This window comes from Vipera ursinii, assembly GCF_947247035.1.
Source record: "Vipera ursinii genome assembly, chromosome: 3".
Taxonomy (NCBI): Eukaryota; Metazoa; Chordata; class Lepidosauria; order Squamata; family Viperidae; genus Vipera; species Vipera ursinii.
The window spans coordinates 118,081,052-118,106,119 of NC_139516.1; the positions used below are offsets into that span (position 1 = coordinate 118,081,052).

The 25,068-nt window shown below is 43.2% G+C and overlaps 2 protein-coding genes across 5 annotated transcripts in view; one reads left to right on the forward strand and one right to left on the reverse strand.

The window, feature by feature from the left end:
* RELL2 (RELT like 2) overlaps positions 1 to 13,734 on the forward strand; it is a 31,914-nt gene extending 18,180 nt beyond the window's left edge. Inside the window, exons 6-7 of one of the 4 annotated variants that reach the window (XM_083358535.1) lie at positions 5,505 to 6,047; positions 12,464 to 13,734. In XM_083358535.1, the coding sequence (XP_083214661.1) occupies positions 5,505 to 6,039 (535 nt within the window). In that variant the 3' untranslated portion in view covers positions 6,040 to 6,047; positions 12,464 to 13,734. Of the gene's footprint in view, positions 1 to 3,190; positions 3,209 to 5,504; positions 6,048 to 12,463 lie in introns of those variants that run through there. The other 3 variants (XR_014491992.1, XR_014491993.1, XR_014491994.1) reach the window with 3 other exon arrangements.
* Positions 13,735 to 17,025: 3,291 nt separating this feature from the next.
* ARAP3 (ArfGAP with RhoGAP domain, ankyrin repeat and PH domain 3) overlaps positions 17,026 to 25,068 on the reverse strand; it is a gene marked incomplete at its 5' end in the record, with an annotated part of 118,565 nt that continues 110,522 nt past the window's right edge. Inside the window, 2 exons of the mRNA XM_083360270.1 lie at positions 17,026 to 19,486; positions 22,708 to 22,746. Coding sequence (XP_083216396.1) covers positions 19,019 to 19,486; positions 22,708 to 22,746 — 507 coding nt within the window. The 3' untranslated portion in view covers positions 17,026 to 19,018. The remainder of the gene's footprint in view (positions 19,487 to 22,707; positions 22,747 to 25,068) is intronic.

Consider the following 25,068-nt stretch of genomic DNA (forward strand, 5'->3'; position numbering starts at 1 on the left):
ATAGGATTTTTCTAATCTAGTAAAAAGAAGGACTAGGGGAGATATGATAGCAGTATTCCAGTATTTAAGATGAGGGGGTCAACCTATTTCCCAAAGCACCAGAAGGCAAGACCAGAAACAATGGATGGAAACTAATTAAGGAGAGAAGCAACCTAGAACTAAGGAGAAATTTCTTAATGGTGTGAACAATCAACCAGTAAAGTGGCTTGCCTTCAGAAGTTCTGAGAGCCCCATCATTGGAGGCTTTTCAAGAAAAGACTGGACAGCCATTTGTCTGAAATGGTATAGAGTCTTCTGTCCAATTCCTGCAATCAATCTTCATATATTTTAATCTCTAGGTCTTTAATCACCTTAGTTGCTCTTCTCTGCACTTTTTCCAAAGTCGTGACATCTTTTTGTACTGTGGTGACCAAAACTGGATAGAGTATGGATTATGGGTATGGCTAGTCTAGAGAAAAGAAGGAGTTATGTGATAGCAGTATTCCAGTATTTGAGGGCCTGCCACAAAGATGAGGGGGTCAATGTATTTTCCAAAGCACCAGAAGGCAAGACAAGGAACAATAGATGGAAACTAATCAAGGAGAGAAGCAACCTGGAATTAAGGAAAAACTCCCGAACAGTAAGAACAATTAACTAGTGGAACAGCTTGCCTTTAGAACAGGGGTCCTCAAACTACGGTGGCAGCGAGGGCAACTGCTCCGAATGAGTGGGCTTGACCCCCGTGAGGGTCGGCGTGGGGCTGCTAAAGTGGGGTGCCAGTTATGGGTCTGAGGGAAACAGGCGAAGGGCGAGGTATTTGTGAGGGGTGGCCGGAGTGAGTGAGAAAAAAGGAGGAGAATTTGCTCCTGGAAGGTTATTTCAGGGTTGCGAGGGGTTGTGTGGAGCTGAGGCAGTGAAAAGTCCGGAATGCCAATCAAGGAGAATATTTCTGGCTCAGGGTTAAAATGAAGGGTCCTTGGGGGGATCTGTGAGGATGGTGGTTTTCTTGCAGATGTTTCAGGACCCAAAGTGGGATAATAAGTGAACTAATGATGTTACCTAGTTTGGCTCATGAGACGTCTGCAAGAAAGTCACCAAGCTCAGCGAGCACCAAGGACTCCACAGCTGCCCTCCTTCTCCTCTTCTCCTCCTTCATTCCACAAATTCCCTCTCTTCCCGGCATTGCGGATGTTACGTAATTTGGGTCACAAGACATCTGCAAGAAATGCTGAGTGGAAATGGCACCTTGCCTTTCTGACAGATGTAACAGCTACTCAACAGTTTCATCGTGCAACTTCAAGGAAAGGGGAAGCTCATCTGTGATATGCATTCACGTGAAAGCATTTGAAGTAAAATTGGGACATACTCATTAAACAACTGAGGGAGGAAAACTTCTGCCATCTTCCCACAACTCAAAAACTATTTGCAGAAAAACCAGCGGTTGCATTCCCAAACAAAACGTGTGGATTCACTGGAAATGAATATTTTCACTTAAAAGCTCGTTCAAGTAATTAACCAATTTATTTTTCTTGTTTCATTTTTTCATTTTATACTTATTTTACATTGTTCTATAATCGTTATTTTTTTTTCAAACTATAGTCCTTCCCCCCAACAGCTTGAGGGACAATGAACTGGCCCCCTGTTTAAAAAGTTTGAGGACGCCTGCTTTAGAAGTTGGGGGTGGTTCATCACTGGACGATTTTAAGAGGAGACTGGACAGCCACTTGTCTGAAATGGTATGGGATCTCCTGCTTCAGCAGTGGGGTTGCACTAGAAGTCCATCAAGGTCCCTTCCAGCTCTATTCTGATTGAGGCACCATAGGGAAGAGTTCTAAATTATCCCTTTGCTAAATGAAAGACTGCAATAACTGGCAGCCACAAATTTACAGATTCAGAATACTAATATGGCTAAGCTTAGTCATGTTAATATTTTGAATTTGTAAATGATTGTGATTTTCTGCAAAAATAGGATGATGATTCAGCAAAATATCTAAATTAAATCAGTTAGAAATGTTTTGGGAAATAAGTAAATGTTGCCATACTTCTTTTTTTAAGCTAGCTATTGGAATTGCTCAAGTTTTTTCTGAATTGGGAGTAGATTAAACTAGAAAATTGTTCACAATTTGGGTTGGGGAGCCCAACCTCACATCTGTCAGATTGTAAAATGGCTGGTACAGATTGGGAGCTGTAACTTAACACATGTGGTGGGCATCAGATTGCCCATTAGAATTCTTAAAGGAAAAGTACAGAGATCAATTGAAGAGAGGGATCAGTGGTGACCAGAAGGCAAGACATGGTCATGGATCACAAAATCATAGATTTGAAGAGATCACTTCTTAGGCAATCAAGTCCAACCCCATCCTTTGTGCAGAGACCCAAATTATAACATCCCAAACTAGGCTTCACTTCATCATATCCAGTGAACAAGAACAAACGATCCCTTTGGGTAATTAGTTTTGCTGTCAAACAACTATTGTAGTTGTTTGCCTCAGCTCCACACAACCCCTCACAAACTATTGTAGACTGGAAGGGACTTCGGAGATCTTCTATTCCAACCTCCAGCCCAAGGCAGGAGACCTTTTTCCATTTCAGATAATAAATGTCTGTCCAGTCTTTTCTTGAAGACCTCCCTCAATGGTGCACTCACAATTTTGGGAGGCAAGCTGTTCCATTGGTTAATTCTTCTCTCTGTCAGGAAGCTTCTCCTTAGTTCCAGATTGGACATACCTAATTCCCTTAACCACTATATCTTATGATACAGTGTCCAAATTCCTTATAATCTTTGTTACTCTTCTCTGCACTCTTTCTGGAGTCTGAGCATCTATTTGGTATCGTGGTGGCCAGAACTGGATGCGATATTCCACGTGAGGCTTCACTAGTATAGAACAAAAGTGGTACTATCACTTCTCGTGATCTTGATTGCACTGGCTTTTTTGGCAGCTGCAGCACACTGCTGGCTCATACCTAATGGTAGTCACCAAGATCCCTCTCAGAGTTATTATTGTTGAGCCAAGTACACCTATTCTGTACCTGTGTTTCTGATTTTTCTTGACTAACTGCAGGAGCTTACTTTTCTCATCACTGAATTGCATCTTGTTGGATAGGACTCAAGTCTGTCAAGAGCCTTCTGCAGCTTGAGTCTATCTTCTATTCCTCCCAGCTTGGTGTTGTCTGCAGGTTTGATGAGTTCTCCTTCTGTTTCCTCATCCAGATCATTTATAAACATGTTTGAAGAGCAGTGGCCCCAGTACAGAACCCTGAGGTAGTCCACAGCATGCTTCCCTCCATGTAGATGTAGTTCTTTTGAGGACTACCCACTGAAGATGGTTGGTCAGCCAATTGCAAATCCGTCTGGTGGTGGTACTATTTATCCCACATTGTTCTATCTTACAAAGAAGTAGACTGTGGTCTACTTTATCAAATGTGTTGCTGAAGTCCAAGTAAAGTGTATCCACATCCTTTCCCTGAACCACTAATTTAGGCACTTTATCAAAGAAGGCAGTAAGGTTCATTTGGCATGATTATTTTTAAGAAACCCATGCCCGCTTCTTGGTATTACTGTTAGGATGTTTCTTTCTGGCATTCAGTTTCCCCTCATACAATTTAATTTGTAGATCCTATCATTATTGCCATTCTTTGAAGATATTCTGTAAACTCTTTTTAAAGTTTGTCCTGAAAAAAAAGAAAACCCAAACCCTATCTTTGTGGAACCTGGCATAGTATCTCTCTCCAATGTGATGAGGAACCACTGACAAACACTCTTCATGCTTTTTATTTATTTATTATTAGATTTATATACCGCCCTTCTCCCGAAGGACTCAGGGCGATGTACAGGGCAATTAAAATACAACATACAAAAGTTAAAATAGATTAAATAAATTAGCCCCAAACAAATAAATTAAATTAAAATTTTAGACCCCAATCCCTCAGTCCAGGCCGGCAAGCTCAAATAACCAGGTTTTCAGGTCACGGCAAAAAGAGCGAAGGTCAGGAGCCATCAGGAGCTCCACAGGCAGCTGATTCCAGAGGGCAGGTGCGCCCACAGAGAATGCTCTCCCCCTGGGGGTCGCCAGCCGGCACTCCCTGACCGACGGCACCCTGAGGAGACCCTCTCTGTGGGAGCGCACGGGGCGATGGGAAATAGACGCCGTCTTTTTGAGAAAGCTGTGCATATATTTTAATTATCCTGCCATCCATCCTGAATGGTATGTCATTGAGTTCTTGTCAGATGATTTGCTGATGTCAATATGTCTACAGCATTCCCAAAATCTTTTCAAGAGGCAAGATTAGGCTAGCAAGATTTATTCTTGACAGATCTATGAGGGTTTCTATTTTTAATCTCCCCTGCCAAATTTTAGCGTAAGATTTATCAGCCTGCAGTTTGTTTGGTCTTCCTTTTTATTCTCTTTAGGGTGAAAAGATGGGGATAACATTTGCTCTCCTTCAGCCAGGTAGGAGATAATACATAAAAGATTTGTACTTCAGCTACTTCATCCAGCACCCCAAAATTCAATTTATCACTTTCTAATGATTTAAGTTGATTTAAAGCAAACAAGTATATATATATATATGTTTCCATTAAGCTAGAGCTTAATAGATTCTGCTCCTTTAACCTGCCCTTTACAGTTTCCTGGTGAAGTGCATACTTTTTTAGTTAGAGAAAACTGAGCCAAAATAGAAACTGAATACTGTTTCCTTGTTAGCATTAACTTCATTGAGCTGCTGAAAATTAAGAACTCTGGGATTACATGATCATTTTCCCACAGTTACTGCATTATTCACTCCTTCAACTAAATTTTCTCAGTGATGGAATTGAATGCACTTTGGATAGAACTGTATTAATAAAAGGTCAAGGTTTGAAATAAAAGATAGTACATGAATTGAGCGGATAGTTGAGAAGGTGCTTTTGAAAATTAGTGTACACAGACAAATGGGAATGAAGAAGAATCAGTAGCAATAGCCAGTGCTTTTTTTGTAAAAGAAAAAGGTGCCGGAACTCACACATGTCATACAACCCGCCTTGCCTACCCTACAAGGTTCCATCCAAAAAAGGTGCCGGAACTCCATTCTGAGCATTCTATGAGAAAAAAAGCCCTGGCAATAGCATACAGGTGCAACAAGAGAATTGAGATGTTCAGATTTCCGTGTTCCAATTGGCTAATTCTTTGGAAATTTAGAGAACAAGCTAAGAAATAAATAGAAGGGATAGATAGGAATTAGGTAAATTTCCACACAAGGCCTGTCCCCTGACTTCTGTCCAAATCCCCAGCTGTTGTAATGAACTTAAAATCAATACACATAGTCAGAATAAATCAGTCTAAAAACACATGGGAAAGAATGTAATAATTCTTCTTCTCCAAGTTCAGCAAAAAGGAGGGGTGTAACAAAACCCATCATGTTTTGAGACTTAGTTTCTGCCTCTGGATCTTAAAACCTGATCTTCAGCTGATCTGGCAACCAAAATGATGTAGTTTTTATCTGAATGATTTGCTGATGCTAAGTGATCTGTCTTTTCTTTGTCCTAGATTTCATGTCATCCATATTGAAAAAAAACCCTCTTCCCATGAATCACAGGAGGAATCTTTTCAGGAGAACAAGCTGGATGTAGCTGATACAGACCAGGAGACTTATAGCAATGAGAAACTTCAATGGATTGGGTCACAGAATGGAATTGTTCATACAGATGGAGTACAGGAAAAAAAATTAGCTCACTCAGATTCTGAAAGCCCACCAAAGGAGACTACTGCAGATGGTTTAACTCAATCAGAGACTCGTTTAAATTTAACAGCCAATACAAATATAGTCATAAATGAAACAGAGGGAGGATACTCTAAGGCACGTTCTTCACAAGAAGCAATAAACTCTGCCATTAGTTATGTAACTGAAACTAACTCCACTTCAGGACACAAAGACCTTTCATCAGAAGAACTAGAGGTGGATAAAAAAGCTGAACAGATGGGCCGTCAGAGAGCAGCTTATGAAGTATCAGACAACAAACCAGGACAAGTTCTTTCAATAGGATCCAAACGCGAAATGTGCCCAGTAGAGCAAGTGGCATAAAACATCAGGTAGTTACTTCTAATTTCTTTCTTGTTTTCTCCTATGTACATCTGAATTTTTGTTCTTTCAGTACATAAAGCCATTAGAAAAATATGAATCAAACATTGATGCACACAACAGTTCTAAACATAGAGTGTGCTGTAGCCATTGAAAAAAGCTGGGACTGTATAGCACAAATTCCTTTGTGAAAATTGTGAAATGAGGGCAACATCTTTAGGGAAATTGAAATGCCAAATAAGTATACTGTACCTTTTTAAGAATTGTGAAAGTACACAATTTTCAGTGACTACTGGGTATGTAATGATAATACTTTCTTAATATGTTACTCTCTTGTTGACTTGTAGCTGATGCTCTCTTGAGACGAATGATACGAAAAAGATCCTGAAAGCAATATCAAGAGACTACTGTAGGCAGGAAAGCGAAAAAGAGCACAGATGATATTCTTATCTGATGGAAGGTCAATTGTTGGCTAAAAGGAGGGTGCCATAGAGAGAACTTTGGATTTGGGGACCATTGTTTGGGGACCATTGTTTGGATGGGGACCTTCTGGCAAGGGATAGGCTACAATCCACAAGAACTGGGAATAATGTGCTTGGAAAACAATTGGCTTAGCTTATCCAAGGGTTTTAAACTAAAACTGGGAGGGAGACAAATCTTCAGGAAACATAAACCCCACAATAACCAATCAAACAAGAAGGAAGAGGAACTCAGGTACAAAACAGGAGAAATAGGAAGCAAATACAAGGTCAAGACTCCTTGAGGTATAAAGGACTCAGATACCTCTACATTATTCTCAAAGTATGGGGAACAAACAGAGTGAACCTGAAATCCAGGTATGATACTGTATTGTTGCCATTGCTGAAGCCTATTTATATTTCACATTTCTGAACTGCCCCTCAAAGAAGGACTCAAAACATGGTGGGATGGAACCTATGATTCAAAAGTACTGCCAGAAAGATATAAATTGTTAAGAAAATAGACCAAACAAAAGAGGAGGGGAAATTGCATTGTCCATTAGAAATCACTACTCCTCTGCTGAAATACACAGCACCAAGGAGAAAAGCCTTCTCAAATACATTAGAGGAAAAATAAATGACACAATTGTATACTGCAAGCCACCCATCCAAGCAGAGGAAATAGATGAACTGTTTGCTAATCAGTTAGTTAAGGTATGCAGAAACACACTTTTGTAGTAATGGAGGACTTTAACTACCCTGACATCAACTGGGGGACAAACTGCAGCCAACTGGGAGATCAAACAGGTTCTAGTTGACTCCTTTGTCACCCAAAAGGTAGGTAAGGGGACTAGAGGGTCAGCTATAGTGGACTTAATTCTTACCAATAGTCAGTGCTTTTTTTTGTAAAAGAAAAAGGTGCCTGAACTCACACGTCATACAACCCACCTTGCCTACCCTACAAGGTTCCATCCAAAAAAGGTGCCGGAACTCCGTTCTGAGCGTTCTATGAGAAAAAAAGCCCTGCCAATAGTAATGAAATGATGGATAGAAGTTGTAGAAACCCTGGGGGTGAATGACCATGTCATACTAACATTCAACATAATGCAGGCACAGGTAATTGAGCCAAGTCATTAGATTTAGACTTTAAGAGAGCTCACTTCAACAAATTGAGAGAGATTAGAGAGATTCCAAGGGTGGAAGGGAAAAACAAGATGCTTGGGAATCTGAAAAATAAGTTCATAAAAGCCTAATCAAACACAATAGCACAGAGAAATAAAAACAAGAGTTCCCAGACTAAACCTGCGTGCATAGTGATTTTTCTGACAGACTGAAAGAAAAATGGACAAGTATAAAAAATGGAAAAAAGGACACAAAACCAAACCAGAATACCAGCAAATATCCTATATCAGTGATGGCGAACCTTTTAGAGACCGAGTGCCCAAACTGCAACCCAAAACCCATTTATGTATGGACGGGTGCTGGGTGGGTGTGGCCCGTTGGATGGGTGTGGCCAATTGGGTGGGCATGGCCCATTGAGTGGGCATGGCCCATTGAGTGGGCATGGCCCATTGAGTGGGCATGGCTGCAGTGGTAATGGCAGACTGGGTGGGACTAAAAAGTTCAATCAATCAATTCCAGGATTTGCGAGATCTTTTTTTTCCCTGCGAGAAGTTGAAATTGATTGATTGATTGAACGAACCTTTTTTTTTTTTTGCACACAGCGGCAGAAGCCTAGAGTGAAAAGGTTTTATAAAACCCAGCTGAAGGCCTAGGGCTGGGGTGACAGCGTGCGTGCCCACAGAGAGGGCTCTGCGTGCCACCTGTGGCACGCGTGCCATAGGTTCGCCACCACAGTCCTATATCTTCAAAAACGGACTCAGGAAAGCTTAGGTTCAGAATAAACTAAGATTTGCAGCAAATGTCAAAAATAACAAAAATAAGTTTCTTTCGTTATACGTAATAGAGAGTTGGAAAGGACCTTAGAAGTCTTCTAGCCCAACCTCCTCCCGAAGCAGGAGATCCTATACCAGGGGTAGGCAACCTCGGCTCTTTTATGGCTGACTCAGGAATTCTGGGAGTTGAAGTCCATGAGTCATAAAAGAGCCAAGGTTGCCTACCCCTGCCCTATACCATGCCAGACAAATGGCTGTCCAGTCTCTGCTTAAAAACGTCTAGTGATGAAGCACTCACAACTCCTGGAAGCACGCCATTCCACCGATTGTTCTTACTGTCAGGAAATTTCTCCTTAATTCGAGGTTGGAACCCCTCTCTGGTAATATTTCCATCCTTCTTGTTCTGCCCTCAGGTGCTTTGGAAAATAGGTTGGCCTCTTTTCTCTATAGCCCCTCAAGACCGCTATCATCTTATCCCTAGTCCTTCTCTTCATTAAACCACACATACCTACTTCCTGCAACTCTTCATCGTAAGATTTAGCTTTCAGTCCCCTAATGATTTTTGTTGGTCTTCTATGCACTCTTTCTAGCGTGCCAACATCTTTTTTGTATTGTGACCAGAACTGGGTGCAGTATAAAGCAGTAAAACTGTGGTCTTGTGCTGTCCCTGTATTGAAGCAGCCTAGGACTGCATTGTTGTTGTTGTTTTGGCAGTTGCAGTACACTACTGGCTCATACCTAAGTGGTTGCCCACTAGGATACCTAGATCCCTCTTATAGATATTGTTATGGAGCCATGTACCACCTATTCTATACCTGTTCGCTTGGTTTTTCTTCCTTTTCTTACCACTGAAGTGCATTTTGTTTAATAGGGCCCAGTGTTCAAGTCTGTCAAGATTTTTTTCTGGATCTTGAGCCTATCTTGTAAAGTGTTGACAGTTCTCCCCAGCTTCATGTTGTCTGCAAATTTGATGAGTTCCCGTTCTATTCCCTTATCTAAATAAAGTTATAAAGCCAAGGAAGATGAAGGGAAAGCAATATTTTTGCTCTGGGGTAATATATTTAGTGGCATACAACTTACTCAAAACCAGAAAAATTATGTTATTGTCCTGTAAAAAACTGCGTATCCAAATGAGGCATTTGAGAGAAGTAAGCATCACAAAAGAGATATAAACAAAAGACAGATCTTTTGAGGAATTCTTCACTAATGTAAATCTGCTAAACCTGGATTATAATTTTGTCCAGCTCCCCGAATCCTCATTTTTTAAAAAAAGTAACAGGCTCTTCTAGTCTTAGCAACTAATTTTTATTAAACTCATTAGAGTATAAAATGAAAATGAAAATGAAAATAAGAGGAAAGGGGGAAAGAGAGAAGTTTAGGATAAAGGGGGAAAAACCCACATTAAGTTCCAACTCATTTCAGTGCAGCACAGTAGAATGAACCCTAATAACATTACAGCCTCAACAGTTTATACATTATAACAGCATAACAAGTTGGTAGGGACATTGGAGGCCCTATGCCATGCCAGACAAATGGTTGTCCAGTCTCTTCATAAAAACATCTAGTGATGGCCACCTACAACTTCTGAAGCAAGCAGTTCCACTGATTGATTGTTCTCACTGTCAGGAAACTTCTCCCTATTTCTAGGTTGGTTTTCTCTTTGATTGGTTTCCATCCATTACTTCTTATCCTTCTTTCAGGTGCTTTGGAGAACAGGTTGACCCCTCATCTTTATGGCAGCCATTCAAATATTGGAATACGGCTATCATGGTTTTTTTATGCATAAAGCATTCTCGCTCCTGTCAACGTGTATAAGAACGAAATTCCATTTTCCCCCCAAGTTCTTTATCCATGAAACCTGGAACAAAATTCTCTGGTTTAATTTATATATTAAAACAAATGTACAAATTAAACTAGAGAATTTTGTTCTCTAGTTTCATATAAAAGCTTCTTTATTAAAATATGAATCTTACTCCAGTATCACTTTCCCTTGTCAGATGTCCACCAAAGATAGTAAAATCTTCTTTCCTTACATTTACATTTCCAACATATATTAGAGAGGATGAGAAGATAACAGGTATAAAAATCAAGAAAGAACTTTATAAATTGAGAGCTTTTGCTGATGACTTAGTTATATTCCCGCAAGACCCCAAACTGGTATAGAATGCTTGATGAAAAAGCTAGGTGACTTTGGAATTTTAGCCGGCTTCAGAATAAATAAATGCTTGTTAAATGCTTGTTAAAAATATGCATTTTCAAAATTATGAAATATTGATTAGAAAGTTAGCTTTATTATGTCTTCTCAGAAAGCTTTTTTTCAGAAAAGAAACAATGGTGAGCCCAGACTGGTAGATGTATGACTAAATAATAACTTTCATTTTAAAAAAAAGTTGGAGTCAAAAGGATGTCATAAATTTACATATATACAATTGAAAGATTTAAACTAGACAAAAAAACTATGGGTCTGACCTTGCAAAAAATGAATTTGAAATCGTATTGTGTGGTAATGATGAACATGCAATTGCCAAGGTTATAAACTGTTATTGAAATTGAATTTGAAGAATGAATATGTGAAACAAAACATGATTCAATGGGCAAAGAATTTTGGGTATAATATAATACTTGAACAATGGGAACACATCTGGATGAAGGGTTTAAAATTTAGTTTGAACTATAACTTGGAAGAATTTTTTTTATAAAATGACATGCCATTGTTATTTAACACTGGATAAATTGTCAAAGATGTATAAAGGTCTTAGCAGATCCCAAATGGCAGAAAAGACTTCTGCAGGATGTTGATTTGCTCTGGGCAAAGCTACATAGATATGTAAGGCAGTGGAAATTACTCTATAGACTGAAATTCTAGAAAACAAAGCTGAAATTGCCACTGTAGATTGAGCATACAATGAGCAGTTTAATCTATTAAAGAAGCAAGTGTCCCCTCTGCAAAATTTTAAATTGAACAACTAGTGTCCCTCTCCATCAGACACAGGTTCATGAACTTGAAAAGTAGTGCAATACTTTTACACTACTAAATACTTGCATCATTTTGCAGTTGTTGGCATTTAGAACAATGCATTTACAAAGGAGCTGCAGAAGCCCGATCAAAGAGACAGTTGCTGTTATGATTGAAGAGAGGTGCCTTGTATATACTCACACATAATGAAATTTCTCTTCTGAAGAACAGATGCCCTAAGCCAGTGTTCCCCAACCTTTTTGGCTTTGCAGACCAGCATGGGGGGGTGGGAGAGGAGAGAGGATGGTTCTGTGTGAAGAGGGTACATGTGCTTCCAGCTCCATTTCCACAAGCGGCAGGCACACCCACCTGCTGGTTGCACAAATAGAGCTGTGTGCATGCGTGCACTTGCCCATCGCTTGTACAAATGGGAACTGCATGCACACATGTGCTCACCCACAACTTGTACAAGTGGAGCTCCGTGCATGCGCTTGTCCGCCGCTTCTGCAGCCTGGTCCTGGGCCGTGGCCCAGAGGTTGCAGACCCTGCCCTAAGCCGTCTTAAAGAATAATTGCATACTGAAGCTGTTTTTAACTTACATAGATGTTGATTAATATAGGTTTTGCCTATGGTTGGCCACAGGAACTACTAGAAGATTTGGCTAATTCCTAGGAAAGAGAGATGTGCTAAAATAGATTAAAGATTGACACTAATAATTAAAGAAAGTTAAGACTAGAACCTTATAATGAACGCTGAGCTTGGAAATCTGCAGACGTTCCTCTTTATTCTGTTCAGTATGCTGGGAATAGGCCAATTTCAATAAAGATTAAAGTAATCATCTGTGAGGGCTTATCTTAACCATCATCTTAATTATTCTATGAAAACAAAATAAATTATTTTTAACTGATTATGAGACCAGTTATTTCTGTTTATATAAGTGACAAAAAGCCTGGCATGTGTAGGACAAGGGCATTAGTATTCAAGTAAACAGAGCAGGTAAGACTACAGCATCAGGCTTGTAGAAAGCCCAGAATAGTACTTAATCCTGCTGGGAATGGATTTGCAACGGGACTCCAATAAAATAGCATTTTTGGTACTCACCATCTTTGTTCTTTCAGGTCCTACCAACTGCATGGTCAGGGTTGCTAAGGAGAGAGAGCCACATGGAATGGACTTCGGGCTTGCAGGGATGAAGTTGCTACATCAAAGCAGATTAGTCCAGGCTGGAAAAGCTACTCTCTACTTGGCATGGTCAGACCATCAAAAGGACATACTACTGTCATCAGTAAGGCTGGCAAGTTCCATATTCCCATTACCTTCTCCGTGCAAAAGCAGAACAATAATCGCAGGGACAGGAGCATGTTGTAAAGAAAACAATCATTAGCGGAAATTCAAGCCCCTCTGTATTCTTGAAAATTTTGGTAAAGTCAATCTTTTACTGATATGTGTCTTTTAAGAGAGCAGGATGTATAAGCATGCCTCCACCGATAAGAATTCTACTCTTCACCGTACTGAAGTTCAGTATGTGGTACTTGCAACAAACCCAGTCTCATAGACTCAAGCTTCAACACTTAACAATAGAAAGTAACTAACAAATTATTCTAGCTCATAGTAATTGTCGGCATTCATCACCCACACAAATGTTTCCCTAGCAGCTCTGGGTGGCATACTTCTGAATCACCATGGTCTTGTTTCTTTCAGAGGGCAAATCACATCCTCCAGATCCCAAGAGTACTCAGCCATGTAGGGAATGAATAGGGAAAAAAGGTTCTGGGTCCTTCGCTTGTGTAGTGACTCAGATAAGACAACAGCTAACTTATTTAGAGTTGTGTGCATACCTGTGCCCATTTTAACTTTGAAATACAATAACTCTGAGGTCTTTATTAAAGTGGTATGTGACTTGTAAGTGCTGTATACCCAGGAGCAATGGAGTTGTATCTCACGTTGCCAAGCATTGAACAAATCTTGCTATTTAGGAACTGCATTTTTTTTTATTGAGTGCAGATCTGTCTCAGCCCAGAGGAAAGGCATTTTTTCTAGGAATGCAATAAAGAAATAGGCATTTCCCTACCTAATGGTAGGAAAACAGTATTCTAAGGGTACTCTTCTTGTTTCCACAAATCTATAACTCCCATAACATAGTCAAGCAGCAACTTGCTTTGAGCTTTTTCATTGTGGTGTTCACTGCAAAAGGTGTGGACATGTACACATGACAGATACTTTTGCTCAGTAAAAAAAAACTTGTAGGTTCACATGAAAATTCTGGACAGGTTTTTCTTTCTAGAAATAGAGACTTGAATCTGAATGTTGGGATCAAGTAAATCCTTTAGAACTTTCATTATCATGCTCTTCTGTAAATGTTAATTAAAAAGCCATAACATAAATCCTACTTCATTTGTGTGTGTGTGAAATCAAATAATACTAATGTATTTAAATGCAGTAAATATGAAAAAAATATAGTGACTCAACATCTGTTGCTTTTCAACAATAGAACACAAGAACTACTGCTCTGAAGAAAGCGGTAAAAGAATGAGAATAGGAAAAAATGGGCAGATGGCTAGATCTATGAAATAAATCTGTTGGAATTTAACCTACAGACTCTCCCGCCATCTCGGGAAGCTCCTGAGCCCAGTGCAGATTTTCCCATTAGCTTGCAAGTTCAGTTTAAAAACAGATGATGAGGGCTCTTGACAGGTGGGTGGATGTGCTACTTCTGATTCAGCCAGCACTAACTCTGTAACTATCCACTGCTCCTGCCAGTCTAGGACAACAATTCAAAATTGCTTGTTCGGAAGAGGAAACAACATAGAAGAATTTGCCTTTCTCAAGATTCATGTATGTAGTCCATAAATAACATACTTTCTGTGAATGAATCATTTAGCAATTTGAGAAGTCACAATTTTGTGTAGGGCTGAACAATATGGGAGTGCACAATGTGGTGGAAAGTGGCCAATAGGAGTTGAGCAGAAGCAGCCCCTGACAGCATTATTAACTCAGACACCACTGCTGAAGCAACACAAATTATGCATACAGCAAAGCTTGTGTTTAGAGAAACACTTTAGGGTCAGCTCAGCTTAATATAAAATGAAACACCTTGGCTAGGGACTAGAGATGAATCAAAAGAAGCATCTTGAGGTCATCTTTAGGAACAGGAATTCTTCAGTCCACAGTTAAGGGATTTTTTTCTCTGAAATAATATCTTCTTAATTTAATAAATTCATCATCATAGAACTGTGAGCCTATTGGTCTTTTTCAAGAATGACAACTATTTACAGAAAGAATAGCAATTTTTTTAAAAAAAATCTGAAATCTGAGTGCATTGGATAAATTAGAAACATAAATAAATAAGTCAATCAATCAATCAATCAATAAACAAGCAATCCCTCTCATTTAGTAGAGCAATTATAGTTTTTAGAGCTGAAATGAGGCTTCCATCTCTTCAACAGACTGGTGGTCATGCTTAACTGCTTTTGGGCACAATTTTCTTATTTAGACCATTTTGGCAAGGGCAATTGCCAAAGCACATTCAAAGCACATGAGACAGTTTTAGGCCACCTATAGCTTTTTCTAGTGTTACTCAGCTTTTCTGGAGGCGATATGAAGACTCTCCAATACTATTGTACTAGCACAATGAAGGTTGTTTATATAATTATAAAAATAATTTTACAAATCTTTATTTCTGAAGAAAACATTTTAAAGAAGCATTTTATTGATTTACACAAGCAAAGTTACAAAAGTTTTTTTTCTATTATCTGAACAATTTTAGGATTATATATATATAAACTATGCCAAAAACAAACATTGGATATTCTAATGCAAAAAAGAAGATAGTGAAAAATGAAAATATTACACTGAAATTATATATAAATATTATATCTGTTCATGAAACTTACAAGAACATATATATATAGTTCACTTTTCTGAAAAATGAAAAAATGTTGTCATTGTACTCAGGAAAAAAATTGCGGAAGGGCACCTTTAACTGAAAAGTCATGGAAAGTCCTGGCAGAACACTTAAAAGAAGCTTCTCCAAGGGCCAAAAAAATTCCTCCACTAGACAAATACAAACTGTTCAAGGAATGAGGCAATAAAAGACTATAGGATAAGCTTTGGCTATTGGCTTCTGCTGATTATATTTTGCTGAATGGTATCATAGAAATTCCAATTATTTTAAATGAGATACTGTAAGTTCAATCCTTTCTTCTTCAGCTCATGAGTTTACCCCACTTAGAAAACATGAGCAGTGTTGTAAAAATAGTACATATCCATGTCATTTAAAATAAAAAACAATTTGTATTACTCTTAATTCTTATATTGAATGCAACAGATTCTCTTTAAATCACAGGTCGGCAACCTGCGGCTCCGGAGCCGCATGCGGCTCTTTGAGCCGTCTCTTGCGGCTCCCAGCCGCCCGGTGCGCGCGCACCTCTTCCAACGGGCAGTGGTGCGCGCGCACCTCTCCAAATGGAGAGTGGCACCGCCCGTTTGGAGAGGTGCACGCGCACCTCCCCAAACCTTTGGGGAGGTGCGCGCGTACCTCCGCGCGAATGGGCAGCGGTGCCGCTCTTTCAGGAAGCCCGCCGCGGCCCGTCTGTGAAGCTGCCGAAAGCGGCAGCTTAGCAGACGGGCCGCGGCAGCTTCCGCAAAGAGCGGCGCCCCTGCCCATTCCGAGAGGTGCGCGCGCACCTCTCCGAACGACCGGAGGTGCGCGCGCACCTCCCCAAACTTTTGGGGAGGTGCGCGCGTACCTCCGCGCGAACGGGCAGCGGTGCCGCTCTTTCAGGAAGCTGCCGCTTTCGGCAGCTTCCTGAAAGAGCGGCGCCGCTGCCCCTTCGCACGGAGGTACGCGCGCACCTCCCCAAAGGTTTGGGGAGGTGCGCGCGCAACTCCGGTCGTTCGGAGAGGTGCGCGCGCACCTCTCGGAATGGGCAGGGGCGCCGCTCTTTGCGGAAGCTGCCGCAGCCCGTTTGCTAAGCTGCCGCTTTCGGCAGCTTCACAGACGGGCCGCGGCGGGCTTCCTGAAAGAGCGGCACCGCTGCCCATTCGCGCGGAGGTACGCGCGCACCTCCGGTCGTTCGGAGAGGTGCGCGCGCACCTCTCGGAATGGGCAGGGGCGCCGCTCTTTGCGGAAGCTGCCGCAGCCCGTTTGCTAAGCTGCCGCTTTCGGCAGCTTCACAGACGGGCCGCGGCGGGCTTCCTGAAAGAGCGGCGCCCCTGCCCATTCGCGCGGAGGTACGCGCGCACCTCCGGTCGTTCGGAGAGGTGCGCGCGCACCTCTCGGAATGGGCAGGGGCGCCGCTCTTTGCGGAAGCTGCCGCAGCCCGTTTGCTAAGCTGCCGCTTTCGGCAGCTTCACAGACGGGCCCCGGCGGGCTTCCTGAAAGAGCGGCACCGCTGCCCATTCGCGCGGAGGTACGCGCGCACCTCCGGTCGTTCGGAGAGGTGTGCGCGCACCTCTCGGAATGGGCAGGGGCGCCGCTCTTTGCGGAAGCTGCCACGGCCCGTCTGCAAAGCTGCCGAAAGCGGCAGCTTTGCAGACGGGCCGTCGCCATCGGGCAACCGGGAACCGGTTCCATCTCATTTTTTAAAAAATGGCAGCCGCGTGCGTCCGCGCATGCGCAAAAAACCTTTTTGCGCATGCGCGTGCATGGACACACGCACGCGGCTCCCTCTTTTTTAAATTTGTGATGGAACCGGTTCCCAGTGGCTCTTTTTCTTTTTTAGGTTGCCGACCCCTGCTTTAAATCCTTGGGCTTGGGATTTGAACATGATGAATCAGCTTTCAACTGTGCATGCTGTAGCTTTTAAACTGATTTTGGAAATTTATCAAGAATTAGTCATAGGCTATACTATAACCTTTACTATACTAAGCAAACATTTTTCTAAATATGTTGGAAAAGCTAATTAAATTAATACCTATTCTCACCTGTTACTAATGGCCATTAACTTGTTCATTTTGATTGAAAGTTTTTTTAAAAAAAGAGAAAATATTCCACTACTCTCTTGGGCAATTAATGCTAACACAGCTTTATTGTCCAGTTTTGTCAAATCATGTAAAATAGGACAAAGACCGCCATGGTGGCCTAGAGGGAAGACTCTCACTTGGAAAGTTGAGAGTTCAATAAGGCGCAAAGAGAAAATATCTACTGAGAATTCTGTAGGCATCAGGAAAGGCCTCCGTCCAGTAAACGCTCAACTCAATGCAGTCCCCCTGACTCCGCTCTGAATAAAGAGATTACAGGGTCATAAAAAGAAAAAAAATGTAAAATAGGACAATAGAAGAAATTAATTTTTGCTTCTAGTGACCAGGATTATTATTGAAAAAAACTGGAGAACTGCATTGTGCTTTTAGAACAATTATATTTGAAAGTGTAGAAAATAGTATTGGTTGAAAAATTAAGATAGCACCAAATCAGACAGTTCTTTAATTAAATATAATTTTAATCTCATTTGATCTCTATCTTTTAATTCATATTAGCAAACTTTTAATATAGGTAGTCGTTACAACTATTCATTTACTAATCATTCAAAGTTACAAAGGCACTGGAAAAGTGACTTATGATTGTTTTTCACATTTACAACCATTACAGTATCCCCATGGTCATGTGATCAAAATTTGGAGGCTTGGCAACTGGATGTATTTATGACGGGTACCATGTCCCAGGGTCATATGATCATCTTTTGAAACCTGACAAGCAAAGTCAATGGGGAAGCTAGAGTGACATAACAACTTTGTTACTAACTTAACAGTTGCTTGTAATTACATGTGATTCATTTTAACAACTGTGGCAAGAAAGATCGTAGCATGGGGCAAAATTCACTTAGCTGTCTTAAGTAACAACAGAGGTTTGGGGCTCAATTGCGGTCATAAGTTGAGAACTGGTTCATAATTTCTGCAACATGAAACTTCTGGGGTAGATATAAGGAAAATGAATTTTTAAAAACTGGATTTTTGCTTTTGTATAATTTGTTTTACATTGTTGTTCTTTTATATTTTCTATTGAACATTTTATATTTTCTATTGAAAAATATTTTCAATAGAATTAAATAAAAATTACTTTTATTTTTAAATAAAATTTAATAGTAAAATAAAATGGTTCACTTCCCCTTTCCCACACATGGCTTCTAAAAGTTGTCCTGTCCTATCTGAACTGTTGCCTACCTAGATGGTAGCTTCCATTTTGGTTTTATCTTCCTTCTTTCTCCTTCCCCTAAATACTTTACAAGCACAAAGTACCATTACTATGCTTATCCTTTTGGTTGTACTGGCATCTCATCAAAAGAAGAAAAGTATGTTCAGCTGGGGAATAGAGATTCTAAAAGTGAACAAGAAGTTATTCGGAGGACAGAACAAAAAGGGAAAATAATTCTCAAAGAGATGTAGAAATGGAAGCATAACCCCTCACCACTTAATGAATTAAAAACACCTGTGTAGAAGCAAGAAAAAATTAGGATGAATTTCCAATACTGCACTTTCAGGCAGGACAATTGGCTATAGTTGCCTCATTCTTACAATAGCCCCAGATGTGACTACCCTCCCTGATCCCCCAGTCATTATTGGGATCTGCTGCTGAGCCTACTTTTACTTTACAAGCCTCCTTCTCTAACACACATTCTTGCTTTCCTAATGTGATATGAACCTGGTTTTTTCTTCTTTTGGATGAGATATGTGAGTCATGTTTGGAAGTTTCTCTTTGTGTAGTCACTGACCAGAGTCTCCACTTCGGTTGGATTTTCCAAATGGAGTGTTGGAACTGCAGTATGCTGATCCTCTTCCTTGCGCAGGGCAAACTGTGCTTGAGGCAGCTCTGTCTGCTGCTCTATAGAGACAGTTGGAATTACTTTGTGTTCCCATATTCTGTCAGTGAGATTCTGTTTATTTGGTTCCACCTGAAAGGTCCTCTCCAAGCAGCATGGTTTTGTTAAGTCAGTTCCAGATACTCGGGGAACCCGACAAGGGGACAGCGTGCTGGATGTCACCTGATCTGAAAAACGAATTGGTTTCTTAGCCTGATCCACAGGAGGCAGTAGGGAATGGTTGGGTTCCAGAAAATCCAGATCTGTAAAGCTGCCTACCTCTTCATAGACAGGCTCTGATTCAGCTAGCTCCTGCTGTTCTGCATCTTGATGCATTTTCATTGGCTATAAAGGGGTCAAGATAGAAAGTATGAGATTTGTTCTTTGGGCTTGAAGGAAAAACAAATTCTGTGTTCATGATAGGCTGCTTTGACTTTGGGGCTTCAACTGAGGATCTTATTGTCCAGGTCAAAGCTAAACAAGCCACTCAGAGATCTATGCCTAGGCTTGAGTTAGACCAGACATGTCAAACACAAGGCCCGCGGGCTGGATGCAGCCCAACATGTGGTTCTGTCCGGCCCAGGGACCTGCTCTGAAAAGAGTGAAGGACCAGCCCGCTGCACCTTGGACCGGCCCAGGCCGACCGGGTGCTGATCTACAACCTGGTTGCATCCATCAAAGCCAGAACGTGCTCAGCTTTAAATCTGCGGGGCAACCCTGCCCCATCTCCTGGGTCCGCGCAAGCGGAGTCCAGCGTCCCTGCTGGCTGTCTTGTCCTGCAGGCTGACTTCACCCAGGATGCTGGCGCTGGCCGTCTCCTGTGCGCACACCCGGGGGATAGGGCAAAAGTGACAAGGTAGCTCCTTTGCTGATTCCAGTGGATCTTAGGTTGAGCACATTCTGGCTTTGATGGCTGCATCCAGGTTGTAGATCAGTGCCAACCGCCACCCACCCAGCACCTCCAGCTTCACAGCCATGAGGCTTTCCTTTCACTGGGACAGACCCCCCCCATGCGGGTTAGCAAGACCAGCAGAAACATGGCAGCGCTGGCAATCTCTCCTCCTCCCATCACCTCTTCCTGAGAGTGGAGGAAGGAAGGAAGGAAGGGAGGGAGGGAGGGAGGGAAGTGTAGCAGAGAGGGGAATTGGGGGGGGGATTGGCGCTGGCTGGGAGGCTTTGCCAGAGCTCTGAGGATTTGGTAGAGAGGTTGGGAGCTCCAGAGGCCTCCGCAGTGGCTGCGGGCGGGGCTCTTGGGGAGGGATTTTTAAAGGGGAAGAGAAGATTGACAGGGAAGAAGATTTTAGTTTCTCTTTTCCAGAGAGACAAGCCAGAAGGAGGGAGAGCGAAGTAGGAAGTTTATTCTCTGGAGAGAGAATAAAAAGCCTTTTTGCCTTCCTACCTCGTTCTCTGTCCTTCTGGCTTGTCTCTCTGGAAAAGAGAAACTAAAATCTCCTTCCCCCAATCAATTTTCTCTTCCCCTTTAAAAATCCCTCCCCAGGAGCCCTGCCCTGCCCCCAGCCACCATGGAGACCTCTGGAGCTCCCGACCTCTCTGCCAAATTCTCAGAGGTCTGGCAAAGCCTCCCAGCCACCACCAATCCCCCCCCCAATTCCCCTTTCCGCTACACTTCCTTCTCTCCTTCTCATCTCTTTCCTTCCTCCACACTCAGGAAGGGGTGATGGGAGGGGGAGAGATTGCCAGCGCTGCCATGTTGCTGCTGGTCTTGCTATCTCGAATGGGGGGAGGTCTGTTTCAATGAAAGGAAAGCCTCTTGGCTGCGAGGCTGGAGGTGCTGGTGGGGGGCAGGGTTGGCACTGATCTACAACTTAGACTTAAATCCATGGGGCAGCCCCACCCTGTCTCCTGGGTGCACATGCAAGTAGAGTCCGATGTCCCTGCTGGCTGTCTTGCCCTGCAGGCTGACTTCATCCAGGATGCCGGGACTGGCCGTCTCCTGTGTGCACACACGGGGGGCAGGACAGAGGTGGCAGGGCAGCTCCTTGCTGGTTCCAGTGGATCTTAGACTGAGCATGTTCTGGCTTTGATGGACGCAACCAGGTTGTAGATCAGCGCCACCCCACCCCCTCACCAGCACCTCCAGCCTTGCAGCCACGAGGCATTCCTTTCAACAGGACCGGCCCTGCCCACCCACATGGTATAGGAATGGCCAGTAGCAGCATATTAGTGCTGGCAATCTCTCCCTCCCATCACCCCTTCCTGAGTGCGGGGGAAGGAAAGAGATGAGAAGAAAGGGAGGGAGGGAGGGAGGGAGGGAAGTGTAGCGGAGAGGGGAATTGTGGGGATCGGTGCTGGCTGGGAGAGCTCTGAGGATTTGATAGAGAGGTTGGGAGCTCCAGAGGCCTCCACAGTGGCTGGGGGCGGGGCTCTTGGGGAGGGATTTTTAAAGGGGAAGAGAAGATAGGCAGGGAAGAAGATTTTAGTTTCTCTTTTCCAGAGAGACAAGCCCCTTCCTGAGTGCGGGGGAAGGAAAGAGATGAAAAGGAAGGAAGGAAGGAAGGAAGGAAGGAAGGAAGGAAGGAAGGAAGGAAGGAAGGAAGGAAGGAAGGAAGGAAGGATGGGTGAGAAGGAGGGAAGAAGGAAGGGAGGGTGGGAGGGAGGGAAAATGGAGGAAGGAAGGAAGGAAGGGAGAGGGAGGGAGAGAGGGAAAAAGGGAGGAAGGAAGAGGGAGGAAGGAATGGAGAGTGGGAGGAAAGAAGGAAGGAACAGAGGAAGGAAGGGAGGAAGGAACAGAGGGAGGAAGGAATGGAGGGTGGGAGAGAGGAAAGGTGGGAGGGACCATGTCCCGGCGCTCGCCCTGGTCCCATCCTCCTCCACCGGAGACCCTCAGATCTGCCTGAGTCCTACCCAGGCACCCCTGAAACGAGTGATGTCGAGCTGGCCATGCCCACCCAGTACGCCACGCCCACCCCAGCCACACTGCCCAGTAGGCCACACCCATCTCAGCCACACCCATCTGGCCCCCTGAGGGCAACCACTATGCTGATGTGGCCCTCAGTGAAATTGAGTTTGACACCCCTGAGTTAGACAGTATGAACACTTGGGATCCATCAAAACTAATAAAAATATTTGTTTGGCCTTGTGTTTTGAGGTCAACTGATCATTACCTTTTGCTACTTTTTGTGTTTTAGGTTCTAACTAAAGGTGTCAGTGCATTTTGAAAGATTTTTGAGTCTAAAGGCATGTCAGATCATTCTTGGGGGTCGGCTTCAAGTCAGTCTTGGATCATGGCGACTGCCTGGGGATATCCCTGCAGTTTTCTTGGAAAGTTTTTGGGAATGGTTTGTTTATGTACCGGTAATTATTCTCCATTTAAATATTTTTATCGTAAGTCATATTTAAAAAAAATACAGTTTTGTAGCCATTTTTGGAAATGGTCTAGGAATTTCACCCAAAATGTCTACAGTTGTTTGTAGCTCAGGAATATCAAGTTGTGCACTTCTGTTTTAAGAGTTGCCTTCATAGCCCCAACATTTCATGTAAGCATTCACATGACATTTATAATGTACTGAACTATGGCTTTAACAAATAAATAAATAAATACTTACAAAGAACATGGACAATGTCCTCCGAGTATGTAAGCGATGCTGAACACAAAAGAAAAAAAAAAGTAGAAGAAGCTGTAATAATTTATCCACAGAAAAGCAGGAAAATAAACATAATTTGGAAAGTTTGTGCACATAGTTCCTGCAAGAAAAAAAGGTAATCTCTATCCTTTGTGAAGAAGTCATCCAGCCATCTAGACGAAGAGAAGGTTATGCAACAGATGCGCTGAAGATTAAAATCTATGACACATTATTGGTCAGAAAGGGCCTGCTTTAAAGGAATAAATTAAATGCATTATCCAGTATAGGTTCTTACTTCATGGGCAGTAGATGGGGTGGGGGTGCTGATGGATAAGGAGGACAGTATTTATTAAGGTGGAACATAAAAATGTAGGGATGCTGCCAATGACAATTAGGACAATGCAACATTTTGCCTACTGACTTAATACATGAATTTTGTATCGTGACATACAATAAAATGATGCTCCTCAAGCCCACATAAACTCAAAATGACTGCATGGCATAAGCAAGATATGTGCCTGGTGTGCTTTCTCGTTTGCTCTTGTTTCAAAAGCTTGGCTTCCAAGCGGAACCTTAATGTCAGATCTGCCTGGCTCTGCTTGGGGGGGGGGGCTCACAGGCATCCTGCCATAAAAAAACGAGGAGAGGAGGAAGAAAGAAGAAAAGATGAAAAGGCAATAAAGCTTTGTGTGTACATTATAGGACAGACATGTCAAACACAAGGCCCGGGGGCCAGATCCGGCCCGCGAAGTGGTTTCATGCGGCCCGCAAAGCCATCCTGGAAACAGTGAGGGAACGGCCCCCACTGCCTTGGCCCTGGCCCAGAGACCCTCCTTCTGCCAGAGACCCTCAGATCTGTCCCACTCCTGCCCAGGCCCCCATAGGCACCCTTGATGCGAACGATGTAGAGCTGGCCACGCCCACCCAGTAGGCCACGCCCACCCAGGTCACACCCACCCGGCCCCCTGAGGGCAACCGCAATGCTGATGCGGCCCTCAATGAAATTGAGTTTGACACCCCTGTTATAGGATATCAGGAGGGGGGAATGGGAAGAAAAACCCATGGGAGTGACATTCACCCGTGGGGGCCAAGGCAGCCGCCAGCAAGAGACCCAAGTGGAGCTGGAGGAACTGGAGGAAGAATCGAGTACAAGCGAGCCAGAGCTCGCTGGATGCTGGAGCAAGGTATAAAAGCACATCCTACTCACCAGCCAACTCCAGCCATGGCAAGTGAGGAGGCAAGTACCTCTGCCACTGCAATGGCAGCAACAGCGAGCCCCTTGGCAACCGCAACCGCCCCAGCGTCTGGCCCCAAAGCTCAGTCTGTTCCAGCTGCAAGGGCAGCACCAGCAAGGCAGAGAGGATGCAATATACCACCCCTGGGGGTAAAATTCATTGGAGACCCCAAGCAATTGAGGTTCTTCCTGGCACAAGTTTGGACATACATTGAAGGGTATGGTCCAGAAATAGCCGCCAAAGGGGCTAAGGTGCAGTGCGTGACACTGGCGTTAGAGTGGGCTGCAGCTGAATGGATGGTCACCCTCCACAACAATGATGTCCCGCAGCTGAGAAACTTTGACTGCTTCATGGCTGCACTTCGGAAACGCTTTGAAGACCCTTTAGCCAATCGCAAAGCTAGAGATCACATAAAAACCATCAGCCAAGGGTGCAGGCCTGCCGACTGACCGATTGGCCAGAAGACATCTTGATCGGATGCTTTCGTGATAGGCTAAGTGACAAAGTCTACAACACCTGCATTTCCAGAGGTGCCCTCCTTAACCTCCATGGCTGGTATGTCCTAGCAGAGAAAGTGGAAATTGATCTGGCTCGATCCAGACACCGGCTAAAACATGGTTGGCGAAAATGCCCCCCTGAAAAGAAAGAGGCCCCAAAACTGGTGCCATGTGAGCAGAGCCCAAGCCATTTATTCACCGGCTGCTTCAGGTGTGGGAAGGAGGGGCACCGAGCCACTGACTGCTGACCTGCGCACCCAAACCAGAAGGCAACTCAGGTTTCTGCCCCAAAACCAGCAAAACCACAACAGCAAGCCTGTGAAACCACTCTGAAGGGAGTGGAAGTCATAGAGTTCATCCCATGCCCCAACAAGGGCAGGAGAACTCGGACTGACCCAATGGGCAGCCCAGTGGAAAGCAAGTTGGACTACTATGATGATCCTTTGGTAAGTCGCCCAGTCAACCCATTGACCATCCCCATAAAACTGGTGGTTCTACCCTCAGGGCAAAAGAGGAGCCTAATAGCCCTATTAGACTTGGGATGCACCAGATGCCAGGTCAACCCTGCCCTGGTCAAGAAACTGGGTGTGAGACTCAAATAGCTTAATGTA